This window comes from Castor canadensis, chromosome 19 (genome assembly GCF_047511655.1).
Source record: "Castor canadensis chromosome 19, mCasCan1.hap1v2, whole genome shotgun sequence".
NCBI classification, from domain to species: Eukaryota; Metazoa; Chordata; class Mammalia; order Rodentia; family Castoridae; genus Castor; species Castor canadensis.
In genome coordinates, this window is record NC_133404.1 from 27731743 (window position 1) to 27747429 (window position 15687).

The window sequence follows — 15687 nt, forward strand, 5'->3', positions numbered from 1 at the left end:
CCTCCTCCCTCCTTTAGGGCCCAAGTATATAAAAGATAGCATGCCAGCCACTTTTAGAACTATCCATATTAATCTTTAAGAGGGGATTAATATCAGTGTTAATCTTCTTTACTGGTTTTCTTGGTGCATCATTACATTCTATTTGCAAATTGTGGGAGATGCTAGGAGGAGAGATTGGTGTCTGAGGTTTCTCTTACTTAATATCTCATTAACATTTAACCTCACCCCCACTTTTGAACTCCAAGAAGAAGGCAAGAGAATGAATTAACCCAAGGGATCCCATTTTATTGTCCATAAAATATGGACAGTTTGGTCTATGTATAGAGATCATGGCCCGCTAGCTTTTTTCTGGGATTTATGGAAAGATTTCTTGCTCTTCTGTGATGCAGTCATAGTGATAAAAAGGCCAAAGAAAAGGCTTTTTACTTACAATGGGATATTATTGAGCCTTGAAAAGGAAAGGGATTTTGACACCACAAGATACAACACAGATTAATCTTTCAGAGTGAAATGGGCCAGACCCAGAAGGACAAATGCTGTGTGACTCCATTTTCATGAGGTGCCTGAGACAGAAAGCAGAGTGGTGTTTCCAGGGGCTGGGAGTGGAAGGACCAGGGTGTTAGGGTTTAATGGATATGGAGTTTCAGTTTTGCAATATGGAAAGGGTTCTAGAGGTGGATAATAGGGATGCTTACGCAACAGTGTGACTGTACCTGCTGCTACTCAATTGTATTCGTACAAATTGTCAACATGGTACACTTTATGTGTATTTACCATGATAAAGAAAGAAAAGAAAGGGCTTTAGCCTTTGAACTGTCTTGAGCCAATCTAGATCATCTACTCATATTTGTGGTCACATCTCAGGAATTTTCTGGAGAATATTTAATACCACATCCTGAATGGGAAAGGGAGCTTTCCTTCCTCTCTTTCTAGGTCTTGTTTAGTATCGGACACGATCTCACTTAGGTAGGAGTATTAGAGGTGATTTTCATGTTATATGCTATGGGCTTATAGGGAAGTGGTTGAGGGAATACCTTGTTAATACCATACCATTAAATAATGGTACAAATACCATTAAATAATACCATATAGAGGGACCCCTCAACTTACAGTGAGGTTACATCCCAATAAACCCATAAGTCACAAATAGAAAATATCTGAAGTAAAAATGTATTTCTTATTCCTAACCTGGAGAATTTCACAACTTAGCACACTGTAAAATATTTATTGTTTCCTGATCTCATGACTGATGGGGTCCTTGGCCCGCTGCTGACAGAGACTATTAGACTGCATTTTCCAGGAAAAGATCCAGATTCATAGCTTGAAGTACAGTTTCTACTGAATGCAAATTGCTTTTATAGCATTATAAAGTTTAAAAAAAAAAGTAAAAAATCCGAACATTGTAAATGGATTGTTAAATCTACTTAATTCATTACTCTCTCTTCCTCCTCACAGTTTTAAAAAAGCAACATCTACTCTGTATATTCATAAAAGTTGAACAGGGAGATTTATTGGAAGCTAACTGGATGGTTGCTCTCTTCTTTATATATTACCTGGGGAGACTTGTATTTTAAATTCTGGGGTTTTAGTATCTTCAGTGTTAGTCTACACTGTTATATGTGTTATTTAGAAGTAATCATATTGACTGAAACTAAGGTCCCCCTTTTCTATTAGGACAGCAGAGATCCAGTAATGGCAATTCCATGCTGGGCATGGTGGCCTGTGTAGACTAATAGAAGTTAAACATAGAAAATGCCCTCTGGAAATTGAAGTCTAATATTGACTTAGTATTGGCCATTTACTTTCCTTTCGACTCGGGCACCTTTGTTTCACTCCTTTTTCAGATGTCAACTGAATTTTCTCAGAATGTGTGTACAGGGCTCAAGGCTAAGTGAGGAACAGCTAAGGGAATTCAGGAAATGTCCCAGGTCAGGCCCCCAGGAGAACCGCAGGCTTGAGCTGTCAGTAAAGTCAAACGACTGCTTTTTAGCTCTAGTGGGCTAGTGGCCTGCTGTCGTTAGATTCTGTGTGTGCACAGGACTTCTCGCCTTTGGATTAGCAACACAAAAAACTGCAGGTATCTAGTACAACCAAATAGTGCAACCAGTGGAAAAAGTCACAGTAGTGGTCACCAAGCAACTGTTTTAGAAAGGGTTGGTGGAGATTTTCTTACTTGAGCGCTGGTTCTCTAGCACTCATCTCACTAAGCAGGGAACTCCTACATTCCCCACACAGACCCCAGTGTGACATCCCTGTGTATAGACATGGAAGCAGGAGGGAAGAGACCTTGTGGCAGAGGCCCTGTATGGCCTGCCCTTGTCTCAGCCAGTCCTTCCACTGGGCCTGTGTGTCTACCATACAAGGGTAAGTCTTCCCCACACCAGTGCGAGATCTTCATACAGGAGTTTAGTGCTTAGCTGAAATGGATCTTGTAGAAGTCTTGTTTAGAACCTTAGAGGGCTCATGTTACTCTTTGCTCCCATTTTATTTGTTTGTTTGTTTGTTTAGTGTTGGGGATGCAGTCCAAGGCCACACTCAGGCTAGGCAAGAAGCTCTCCCACTGGCCTACATTCTCAGTCCCCCTATTTTTAAATTGTAGCAATACACAGCTAGCATAGAATTTGACATTGTAACTCTTTTCAAAGGAACAGTGGCATTTAGTGTGACATTATGCAGCAAGCTCTTCATCACCTGAAGGAGACCTCATATCCATTAAGCAATTGCTCCCATTTCGCCACCCCCTCCCCTAGCCTAACAACAAGTGTGTTTTCTCTCTTGTGGATTTACCTGTTCTGGATAGTTCATTAAATGGAATCATGTAATATGTAACTTTTGTGTATGACTTATTTCCCTCAGCCTGATTTCAGGGTTCCTGTTGTAGCATGTGTCAGTACTTCATTTTTTGGGGGGAGGTTGAATGAGACTCTGTGGCATGCCTTTACCACACCGTGTTCTGACACTCAACCATCCACAGACATTTGGGTTGATTCTGCCTTTTGACTGATGTGACTGTGCTGCCATAAATGTGCGTGTCCTGGTTTTTGCACAGACACTTGCTTTCAACTCTGAGGGTATACAGCCAGGAGTGGAAGGGCTGATTCATATGGTCATTCAGCATTTACCTTGTTTAGGAGCTGAAAATCTTTGTGAAGAACAAAAAATGACAGAGTATTTTCCATTCCCACTGATAGTTCACAAGGGTTCTGGTCACTCTGAAATGAAAATAAATAGATAAATAAATAACAGCCCCAACACCTGGAGGGTCATTTCTGGGCTCTTCAGCTCCTTGGGCCTTTGCCCACAGGGCTGGCTTTTGGTTATCATGAATTTGTTTATACCCTTGCTGATGAGGGAGCTTCAAGGCTGGCAGGATCACTGAATTCTGTCTCGGAGCTGGGCTGTGAACTGTGCCAGGTAGGACCTCTCTTACGTGCATTTTCCTGTTCTCAACACGAGGTGGCCTGGAAAGTGCAAGACACACTGTGCTATGGAAGGTTCTTGATGAAGGATGGAAATGCAGAGGTGAGTTTAGAAAAATAGTTTTATTCTGAAATGCTGTGCCAGGCATGTCCACTCACCACTTGCCCTTTACTGGGCTTTGTGGAAACACAATGACGATACAACAGAAAGCATCCAGGTGGTCCGGTGGTCGGGCACGGAGAACAAAGCCAGGCCTAAGTAGAGATGGCAGACCATCAGTTCCTTAGTAGGCTTGGCAAACAGCGACGCAGGATGGCCAGTTAATAGAATTCAGGTGGGTTTAGAGTTGGGGTTTTGCAGGATGAAGAGTTGCAGATCTGGATGGTGGCAGTAGTTGGACCACATTATACATGTGTTTAATGTCACCAAACTGTACACTTAAAAGTAATTGAGGGTAAAATTTATGCAGTGTGTATTTTGCCACAATAAAAAATGGAAACAATTTGTATTGAGAGAGATGATGAATAATTTTTAGTATAAAATGTTCATGGTGAGTCTGATACAGGGGTTCATTAGGGGATTCACCTTCCCTTCTTCCCTCGCATTCATAGCCCTGCTTAGAGATTTTGATGGACTACTGACTGGCTGGTGTCCCCAATGTGTCCTGTTGTGGTATTTTTAACCCACATATCCGCTTCAAAAAGATAATCACATATATGGAGTAACTATTATGAGAATAAATCCTTTACCCAAGCTCCCATTCTCCTCAAGATAAATATAACAGGAGTGAGCTGAATTATAAGAGGAATGAAGAGAAAAAAAAATATTGTAATTTCTTTCTGAGCCACATATGTGTCAGGAGGTGAATTCAAGGGCTTTTGAAAGAAGGTGTCTACACTCCCGAGTTAGGCCTTCAACCTGACCCTGGTGGTCTATCTCCCAGCTCGTCCCCACTCAGCTCTCATTGTGCAGAGGGTCTGAGCTGACCCCACTTGAGTTGAAGGGAGGAAGAAGTCTTTGTTGGAATATCAGATGAGAAGAGATGACTGGCTCTTTTGTAAACAGAGAAAATGAATTGATTCCCAGAGAAGCCTATCACCTAACTCAGCCATTCATCAGCCCTGGAGTTTCTCTGTCACAAGGTCATGTTTGAGCTCAGACGTGTGACAATGCAGTAGAGACACTGGTGTGCCTGGCTTCAAGCCGATGTTCTCTGTCCCTAACACGTTTGTCAGTCTGAAGAATACTTGAAAACATTCTGCTTTTATTGCAGATGGCACGAGCTGAGTGGATGTGAACTTATTTGCTGTAATGTGGGTTACATTGCTGTATTTTCAGTTTATCAAGCAGACAAATCAGAACTGACACTTCAAAAATTCTAGACTTTATTTTGTACCAACTGGAGTCAAAGTACTTTTTAGAATTATTTATTTGCATTAGTGTTTTTTATTAAGGGCATTTATCTCTGCCCTGAACAGCTATTCCTGGGTCCCAGCGTGGCAAGACAGGTCCGTACCCTACCACAAGTTGATTTTCTGCACTTGGAGCTCCATGGAGGGGGGCTTTCCATCCCAACAGCACTTATCACCTCATCTGCTTTGCCTACAGTGTTCTCTTGGTGGGTGGGCTGAGCCAGATTTCAGCTGTCCTGTTGACTGTGGGAGTGCTGAGGGAGCCCTGGCTGGCATCTTATTTGAGGTGCGACTGGCTGCTGTCTCTGGGGGAGCACACAATAGGATTTAAGTAACATCTTTACCTGTGATGCCGGGAGCCCCAAATCCATGTGGGCCTTGAACCATGTGAATTTCAGCTGCAATTTCCCTGTTGCCAGTTCCTCTTCCCACCCCCTGAGATGAAACTCAGAGCACCAGATGGGTTCTCCCAAGGAAAAAACCTCACAAGCCCACCCTCCTGCCTCTTTCAAAATCAACCTGCCGTTTATCATGAGATGTGGTTGTCATGGTGATGAGCGACCCACTTGGGAGAGAGTTAGGGGAGGGAGTTAGAGGAAGTGCTGATACAGAGGAGAGGGCCGAAAAGGGAAGACCTTTTGTTACCTGTGGACACCCCATACTGTGGGTGTGGAGTGGCGATGCTGACATCCAGGGTGTGTTCCCCTGGGCAAATCATGATCCCTGGCCTGAAGTTGCCCTAAGGCACAAGGACTGGTGGTCCTAATCCTGAGGAGGACATTGCCCCTCTCCCCATATCTGGTACAAAGTTCCCTCCCTCTGCCTGAAGAGTGAGCTCTCACCCTTAGCAGTAACATTTGTAGAAGGGGTGTCATTAACCCAGTGTCCTTCACTGGTTGTTAAACTGATTCCTTTGAGAATTTTCTGGTTGACAAGTAGTGCCATTCAGGAAGGCAGGGAAGGCCTTCAGGAAAACTAGTCCATGCAGGTAACCCACATGCTGGGGAACTTCTTCTAAGAGGGTAAAATACTGACGTGCTCTAACATGAACATAGAAGCAGCAAGGTTCGCTCAGTAGGAAAGGTCTCTGTGGAGATGGCCTCAATTAGACTTTGACTTAAGGAAATGTGAAAAGCATTTGAGGTGAGACTCCCAGAGCACCCTCTGGGAGCTTTTCCCTAGTATACCTAGGCCATAGGAGAAAGTGTAGAGCTGGGGGCGAGGGGTCGGGGGCAAGGGGAGAAACTTGGCTTCATTTGGATCCTTAAAGAGATAGTGGTCCCCAAGCCAGTCTTAGCTTTTCAGACAGGGACACTGTCCATTCAGATTGGCCAGCATGGTACCCACAGAGGTAGAGTCCCTAGGTAGATCACGGTCCTCTTGGTGGGGGATGGATGGATTCTGTTCCTGGGGTGGAGCTTTTGTTCTTATCATATTACTATTGTATTGGGGGTGCCTTGTGACATCTACAAAAGTTCCTACACTCTATCATAGTTGAATTCATCCCCTCCATCATTCTTTATCCCTCCTCTCCCATTCTTGAGACCTATTGAAACTGTTCTGTTTTTCCATTTTCATGCCTAAGTATGCAGTATTCCCACCATGCACATCCTCCTACACCCTTTCCTTATATCCTCCCCCTTCCCACTGGTACCAGCCCTCAGACAGACCTGCTTTACCTTCCTATTCTCTGTTTTTGTTTCAAGGTATCTACACAGAGAGCTTCATTATGACATTTTCATGTGTACCTGTATCCCAAATTGGTCCATCCCCTGGATGGAGAATTTTGAAGGATGGGAGGAGCATGCCAACAGTCTCAGATGAGCTGGAGCCTGGCCTTGGGATGTACCTGGGCAGCAGAGCAAGGGCAGGACACCGTGTGGTCTGGCCAGCTTATGAGCTTGAGTGGATCAGGAGTAAGGATGGTCCTCTGGACTTTGCCGTGCTTTGAATATGCAGTAGTTTGAGTGTGTCCCCATTCCAAGGGCCCCTGTATTGAAATTTAATCCCCATTGGGAGGTAATTTAGAGGGTGGAAACTTAGTCCAATTGTTTGGCGGGGGGTGAGGGGCCTTTGGGAGGTCATTAGGATCAGATAATTTTTTCAGGGTGGCGCCCCATGACTGAATCCTGGTTGCTTTATGCAAATAGGGAGAAACCAAGAGAGACACATGGTCTCTTGCCTTTTAATAGTCTGTGCTGCCTCAGAGCTCTGCCAGCAAGAGGGCCATCACCAGATGCTAGATGTTAGACCTCTAGAACTGTGATCCAAAATAATCCCCTTTTCATTGACACCCAATCTGTGGTATTGTGCTGTTGGCAACAGAGGCTAGACAGACAATCCAGGCTTCATCCAGAGGGCAGGGGCGGGGTCTACCAGACATCTGACCTGCCTGGCCCTGGCTGCACCCCCTTAGCTCCAGGAGGGCCAGAGCCATGTGGCCTTCCCTGAATGTGGTTGGGACATCCCTTTTATCCTCTGTTCTTTTTTTTTTCTTTTATTATTCATATGTGCATACAAGGCTTGGGTCATTTCTCCCCCCTGCCCCCACCCCCTCCCTTACCACCCACTCCGCCCTCTCCCTCTCCCCCCCACCCCCTCAATACCCAGCAGAAACTATTTTGCCCTTATTTCTAATTTTGTTGTAGAGAGAGTATAAGCCATAATAGGAAGGAACAAGGGTTTTTGCTGGTTGAGATAAGGATAGCTATACAGGGAGTTGACTCACATTAATTTCCTGTGCATGTGTGTTACCTTCAAGGTTAATTCTTTTTGATCTCACCTTTTCGCTAGTTCCTGGTCCCCTTTTCCTGTTGGCCTCAGTTGCTTTTAAGGTATCTGCTTTAGTTTCTCTGCATTAAGGGCAACAAATGCTAGCTAATTTTTTAGGTGTCTTACCTATCCTCACCCCTCCCTTGTGTGCTATCCTCTGTTCTTGAAGGCCATCCTCACTCCTCCCTCTATGCCACCCCATTTGTCCCCCACCGCCTCTGCAATCCAATGGTGTCTGTGGTCATGGAGAGGACTCTTAGCCAGGAGTCATTCTGACTTCTTGGGGTGCATGTCTGGTCCCACCAATGCTGGGAGGCTGGACAGGTCCTTTTCTTTTTCTGTAAACCCACCAGGGCAATGGAATTGCAGCAAGGAGTGTGGCAGTCACACTCTAGGACAAGACCTGGCACCTCATTGTGTCACCTAAGCACTGTAGGAACCAGCAGTTGCCTTTAACACTTAGAGCCTCAGTTTCCCTACCACAGAAGTGAGAGTGGGAATATCCATCAGGGAGGGGAAAGGCTTTGTGACCCCCATCATTCTACATAAAGATCACTGTCATGAATGTCATCTTTGCCTTGTTGTTCGGATTCAGAATTTGTTTCCAGGAGGTCTTGGGACTTCAAGGAGATAGCTTACCAGACCCACTTGGGGGTTTGGACAGTGATTGTCCTGCTGTGGTCTTGCTTACATCTTCTGCTTGGTTGAAAGTACTAGATAGAGAAAATATACCTAAGCCTTAAATTCTATTAATTTGAAGTAAAGGAAATATGGTTTGATATCCTTTTTTTTTTTCAGTATTGGAGATTGAACTCTGGGACTGGAACTTATTAGGCAAGTGCTCTACCACTTGAGCTATACCCCCTTTCTCTTTATTACTTTGTTTTTCAGATAGGGTTCCACATTAAAGCGATCGTGGACCTCCCACTTCTGCTTCCCAAGAAGGTGGAACCACAGGCATGTACCACCATGCATGACTTGATATCTTCTTTAAGAGAAGACTTATGACATATTAAATGGAACATGTTGTTTTTGGTAGTAGTACATTAATTAATTTGCATTTATTCTCAACCAGGAATTTAGGTTTTTGACAATATGATTTTAACTCTTGAGCACTGTTGGTAGGAATGTACACTGGGATAGCCACTGTGGGAAACAGTATGGAGACTTCTCAGAAGTTAAAAATACACTTGCTATGCGATTCCACTGATGGGTATATATTCAAAGGAATTTAAATCAAGGTCTCAAAGATGTATATTCCCACTATGTTCTTAGCAGCGGTATTCACAATAGCCAAAGGGTAGGAATAACTCAAGTATCCACTGATGGATAAATGGAATAAGCAAAGTGTCATACATATTATGGAATATTATTCACTCTTAAAAAGGGAAGAAATTCTGACACATGCTGTAACGTAGATAATCTGAGGACATCATGCTAAGTGAACTAAGCCAAACACAAAAGGATAAAGTCTCTGATTTCACTTCTCAGAGGTGCTTAGAGGGTCAGATTCATAGGAACAGAAAGTAAAATGGTGGTTGCCAGGTTAAGGAGAGAAGGGAACGGGAAATTGTGGTTTCATGGGTTTTAATTTTGTAAGATGAGATGCATCCTGGAAATGGTGATGATGGTTGCATGACAGCATGAATGTATTTCGCACCTTTCAAATGGCGCAGATAGCTCAGTGGTGAATTGTATGTCATGTGTGTTTTATTACGATTAAAAAATAATAAAATTTAAAATGATTAAAAATCTTTTCAGAGGTATAAAATTGTGTGTATCGACTGTACAACAGTTTAATTAAATACATATGTAGTCACACAGACTCACATGTGCTTACACTTACCTACACACACACATGCATTTTACACAGTTGAATCCCCCTGAATGTCCAGGTTTTCTATCTGTGTTCATTCTCCTAGCATATAAAACACAATCTTTAACTTCGGGTTTCCAGGTCTGCAATGGTTTGGAGCAGCTGAGGAAGCAGCAGCGCTCAGATCTCAATGGACCCATTGACAATAACAACATCCCAGAGGTAAATTTTCCCAAGGATGAGAGCTCTGCGCTAGGTCCTCGTGCCCACACCTGACTCTCCACAAAGTTCTCATCCCACCTAGCACAAGGCGGGAGAGAGTCCAAGTCAAGGCAACCTGGGTATTGCTACGTGGGGAGGAAGTGAGGGTGCTCTGGCCTGGGAGGAGGAAGGAGAGGGCCGCCGGGCTTTCCTGATGATTCACAGCTGCACCGTGGACTCTTTTTTCATGGTGTGGGCTGGGGATCATGTGGGGCGGGTGCTCCCTGATGTGATAGAAATTCGATCTCTTCCATTGTTCGAGGACCATGTTGGAAGCTGGCTTTCTCAACAGTGGTACCATTAACATTTAGAGCTAGACAGTTCCTTGTTTGGGGCATGTCTGTGTACTATAGGATGTTTACAAGCATCCCTGTCCCTGACTTCCACCTACTAAATACCAGTACGCACTACACACAACCTCTAGTTACAACAACCAAAAATGTCTCCAGACTTTGACACATTGTCTCCTTGGGAACAAAAATTAACCTGGTTGAGAACCTCTGTTCTAAACCAACAACATGGTTTTAGCAAACATTCCCATATATACTAATGATTAGTTATTAATAACTAATGATGGTGGTTATTAAAATAAGGACTGAAGCTAGTTATTCCCTCTCCGGTGGGTAGCAGAGTTGAGATGCGGTACTGTAGCTTTGATGAAATAACTACAGGGTCGACCATGGAGTAGCATGCAGTCTCCTTTATCTTGTTTTTGTAAAGATGAACCCTTGAAGTTCTCATGTCACCAGTGGGAGAACCACTGGGATAATCTGGTCTCTAGGCTCCCTTCTAGCCATGGCATGCTAACCTGAGAGTCTCTGAGATTTAGCTGGTGGGCCGTTGTGCCCCGTCTGAATATCATGTTGCCTGCATTCATCTTGAAATTTAGCTTATTAGCAATTCAGAGCTGGCTGTACAGAACTGGCTTCTTGGGAACACCATCCACTCACGGGCTTAGACTTTTTATGTGTTGATGCAAATCTGAGTGTAGTTCTTGTGGGTGACCTGTCTGCAACTTGTGTCATGTTTTCTATTCTTTTTCTTATTTCCTAACAGACAAAGAAGGTGGCATCATTTCCAAGTTTTGTGGCTGGTAAGTGACTTTGAATTTTATCTTTCAGGGGAAGTTCTATTTTGTATCAAAATGAATGGTGCTTTTATTTGAGGTTTTCTCCTGAAGAGCTTGTTTAGAAAGCAGTTTCAGGCAGTGAGCTGGACATGTGAGTTTTTGAGTGCTACATAAACCCACTGAGTGGGGAGGAGTGTCCTGCTCATTTTTCTGCTTTGACATCAGGAACGGTAGACCATTCATTTAATTACTTCCCTGCTAATTACATCACAGATGACACTGGTGACTGAATTAATAGATTGAGATGTATCTGCATAAACAGCTAATTATGACTCAGTGCTTTTAATCATGTGGATATAATGGCAGCCATATTCAGGCCATTCTTTTGTACATCCTTTATTTCCTTTCACCCTCCTTTCCTTTTCAGGAAAGGATGTGTGTCCACATCACATAAAGACTAAAACTAACTGACTGCTTCTGTATCACTTTTTAGTGTGGGCTTACACCTGCATGGCTGTTGATGAAGTTGACTTTGTATGGTCATCAGGGTATCAGGTGCCCTTGAGGGACCCCGTTAGGGGCTCCTGTGGGTTGCTTCTCATGGTCAAACATCACAGCAAAGAGCCTCTGGAAGAGGATCTTTCTCTACGCCAGGAGGATGTTTCTTGCCTCTGCTAATGTGTTATTATAAACAATGAATTTTATTCTTTCAATAAGTTGATAATTAATTCTTATGAATATTTATTGGAGCAAAGTAAATTGGCTTTCAGAAATAAATGGCTTTAAACCTTTCCCATTCTACTTTTCTTTTATAGTAAATAAATGAAGGCTAGGAAACTGAAGCTCCCAAATTCCCCCTTAAGGGACTAATTTGAACCAGTCTCAACCAGTTTCAGCTGGTTAAAAGTGGATTAAGTAGCCCAGTGTCTTTCAAATGGGATGAAAATCAGTTTTAAAATGTCAGAACCAATATTTACAATCCAAACAGACTGGACTCCATTTCACCAAATGCAAATAGGCTCAAAGGGATTTTTGCCTGGCAGTTTGCATGTGATTTTAGGGTCAAAAACATACTCCAGCTGGCGCAAACTGGTTTTTATCAGGTCACAACAGGCTATGATGAGTCCAGCCCAACTGGCTGGTTGTACTTTTTCAGGATTTAATGACTGGCAGAGGAGACCATGCTCTCCACATCACCCCACAGTGAGGTGTGACTGGGCGTCCTGATCATAGCAGGCAGCATCTCAGTCATCAGTGGTATATCTCTGTACCATTTTCCCTGGTGGTTCAAAACCAGGGTGGCTGCTCACCAGTCACACTGCCCCAGTGAGGACCTAAGAGGTGCACTTGTCAACGAATCATGACATCATTTAGAAAAGACTCCTAACGCCCCCCTTGTCTTAAGCTGATCTCCTATCTGCGAAGCAGGAGATTACAGTGCTCCAGAGACAGCATCTGTATCAAGGATGCCTCTGACTTCCAGAAAATTCATTTTTCTGGTTCACCTCAGACTGTTCCAAACCAAATCAAACCAAAACTGCTTGACTAGCTCACACCAACATGAGCTCTTTAATTGTTATGAAAATACAGAGACCTTAAGCAAAAACATATCTCCTCATATTAGGAAATTCATATTCAACAAGGCCTTCATGGACTAAATGAATCCTACTCAACAACCAAAGAGATAATCATGAGGTTCATGAAAAACCCTAGAGTATAGTGAACATGAAAGACCATCCCCAAATTAAACACCTTCATGAGTTAGGAATGCTTTGGGTGCAAGTAACCAACTAACATTAGCTTGTATAAGTAGAGAAGTATGCATGCAGCATAAAGAAGTCTAGAGGTGAGTGGCTACTTATTTAGTGACTTTGTGATAATCAGGATTAGCAGTTTTGCTTCTCTAGACCTTGTCCTCAGGCTTGTCACCTCATTGTCACATGATGTCTAGTTAGTTCAGGCCATTGCTTTCTGTTCCAGGCAGAAAGAAGAAGAGAGAAGGGAAAAAGTCCAAGCCAGCGGTGTTGTCTGCACACACAGTAGGAAGCAAAGTGTTCCTCTAAGTAAAGAAGTCGTGAAAGTGTGAATGTTAATTGAATATTAAAATACTTTGAGATCTTTTCATCACATTTCTTTTCTTTATTGGCCAGAGCTATGTCACATGACAACCCTCCCCTACCCCCCAATTTTAGTGTTACCTGGCATTCCATGAAGGCAGGAGAGAAGGTCTGGCGGGTGTGGGTTGAGTGAGCAAGTCTTCAGTGTATGATGGTAAGCATGTCAGCCTCCTGGGTCTGTAGAGTACTGAAGCTGAGCATCTGAAGAACCAAGACGACAAGGAGTCTGTGTGACTGTAGCAGGAGAGTGGGCCTCCCATCTCATCCAGCTCTGAGAAGTCGCCTTGGAGGGAGGCTTTCGGGGGTATTATTAAGAGACTGCCTCTAACCCCAGCTCATGCCCTGTTTCCCATTCCATAATTGATCATGATAATGAGAAACAATATCTACAATAAAGTGACAGCATCTTCATCTTAATATTTTCTGGGGCTTAGTGTGTGCTGTATGCCCCCATGCTATATGTCTGTATCTTGTCACCTGGTCAGCTGCTACCTGGAGAGAAGGGACTTTCTGCCTATTTTACAGGAGAGAAAATGGCAGCACAGTGAGGATGAAATAACTCATCTAATGCCCCGTGGTAATGAAGGGTAGGACCTAGACTTGGACCTATCTATGGATACATGAGAACATTAACTCTTAGCTGAAGTGATTGCTTATCTCCCCAACAGGGCTTTGATACATGAAGCCCTGGGTTCAAGCCCCAGAACCAAAAAACATTTTTTTTAAATAATGAGGATAGGTAAAACACATCTAGTGCTTACCTTGTTTGAGCCAGGCACCATCTAATTGTTTTATATATCAACTTCACAATCACGGTATTAGCAGTAAGAAATAGGTTCTGTTACATCGAGGAAACTGAGACTTATCAAGGGTGCATCATTGGTCTAGGTTGCCAGTTGGTAAGTGGTAGAACCAGGATTGAAACCCAGGCTGTCATCTCAGTTCATAACCCCCACACAGTATGGCCTGACCAACCCTCAGCGTGCTGAGGAAACCATTTGTTTAGAGGAGATATAACATTCAGGTTACTGGAGGAAAACCTTGCAGATTTCTCTGTCATCAGAGGCACTCACAAGAAGAGCCTCCCATGATTTCTGTCTGTGGGAAGTGCTTAGAGTCCAGGACCCTCTCAGATTGAGAAGGTTCATACTGCAGAGATAATCCTGTGTGAAAGTGCTAATTGCACAGAGGACTCACTGCTTCACCACAGGGAGGAGTCCTGAAGTGGCAAGGGACAGTGGGTACCTCCAGGACATTCCTGCTGCAGGAGATGGTGGCTGGTAGCAGTGTAAGTCCAGGGAGACCCAACGGTTGCCAGGTCTGAACAGGTATATGTAAAAGTCTAACTTCTATAAAATTAGGTATATATCTAAAACTAAAATGTTGGCATTGGTCCCAAGCAATGGCATGTAGCAGTGATAATGTCAGTACAAAGTAACAAAGAGCAATAGATCATACTCTGTCCCTCACACTTTGTGTTCCTTTCAAGGTAACAACCAAAGCTCATGCAGGATGTCCTGAAACCTCTTACCCCACCCCCAGCTCCAGGCTCATACTGACATGGTGCTTTGCCTCAAGTTTTGGGGCTCTGGGGACCCCCATGGCTGCATACTGGCCACATGGAAGAATGGGGACCCCAGCCCTGGGACACTTGGGCCTGGGACTGAGCTTCCCCCTTATACCATCCTTCTCTCAGGAGTCCTCGTGGTATAAAGCCATCTCATTGGTTTCATATAGTAGAACCTAGGATCCGAGACTTGGTTTGCTTGAGCAACTGTGGCAAACCTGCTCAGACGAGACTCCTAAATTGAAGCCATCTCAGGGCTCCTCCTCTTCAGCTGTAAGGAGGTCGGGGCTACTGAGCTGCCATGAGTCTGAGGTGCTCTTGGCTGAACAGGAGTATGGCGACACCGTGGGACCAGAATGGTTATGGGGGTCCCAAAGAGGGGTTATGAAAAGCAAAGCAACTTTCTCTTTTTTACATATGAGATCATTTTTCTCCTGTACTCAATGCAGTGAGTATTACATGTTTTAAAATAGGAACGAAAATGAATTGTACTCCAGAAATCTCCATGGAACGTTCCCCTTTTCTGCTCAAACAGGGTAAAAAAAATCTCTTATTCCAGACCCTGTATCTTCCCTGCAGTGGAAGCCACTGTTGAATTGCCCGTGAATCCTTCCAGAAATTTCTGGGACATATACTAGACTACATATAGATCATTTGCTTAAAATACGTATTGCACTGACCACATGGGTCTGGACTTTGTGCTATCATTTTTGGGTAGATTTTGGAGACAGCGGTAGGTCCACTCACGTGATTATTTAAGTGACACCATAGCATCTGTTCCATGAATGTACAATGGTGTATTAACCAGCTCCATGGACATGCGGCAGTGTTAACCAGCTCACTGTGGACCAGCTCATAGGCAGTTTCCAGTCGGTGCCACAGTGATCAGCCTGTGGATATGCCTTTGTGTTCAGGTGTGACTTATTTCCTGGCATCGGTTCCTGGTGAGAGCAAGGTTCCAGAGCAGGAGCACAGCAACTTTGACAGACATGGTTGAGTGCCTTTCCAGAAGGGGACAATGGACACTGCCCTTGGTTGTGATGGGCATACTACTTCCCATGCAGTCACCAACACTCTGTGCCATCTAGCTAACTGATTTGAACCTGAGATATCAACTTAAAAGGAGGAATGATTTATTTGGGCTCATGGTTTTGGGGTTTCACGCCATGATTGTTTAGCTCCCTTGCTTTGAACCTGTGATGAGGCAGAACGTGATGGTGGGTAAAGTGTAGTAGAGGAGAGCTGCTTACCTC

General features: G+C 43.9%; 1 protein-coding gene across 9 annotated transcripts in view; it reads left to right on the forward strand.

The window, feature by feature from the left end:
- The window catches only part of Apba2 (amyloid beta precursor protein binding family A member 2), a 306198-nt gene that overhangs the window by 254165 nt on the left and 36346 nt on the right, over nucleotides 1-15687 (forward strand). For all 9 annotated transcript variants that reach the window (XM_074061687.1, XM_074061691.1, XM_074061689.1 and 6 more), the window contains 2 exons: nucleotides 9562-9642; nucleotides 10738-10774. In XM_074061687.1, coding sequence (XP_073917788.1) covers nucleotides 9562-9642; nucleotides 10738-10774 — 118 coding nt within the window. The remainder of the gene's footprint in view (nucleotides 1-9561; nucleotides 9643-10737; nucleotides 10775-15687) is intronic.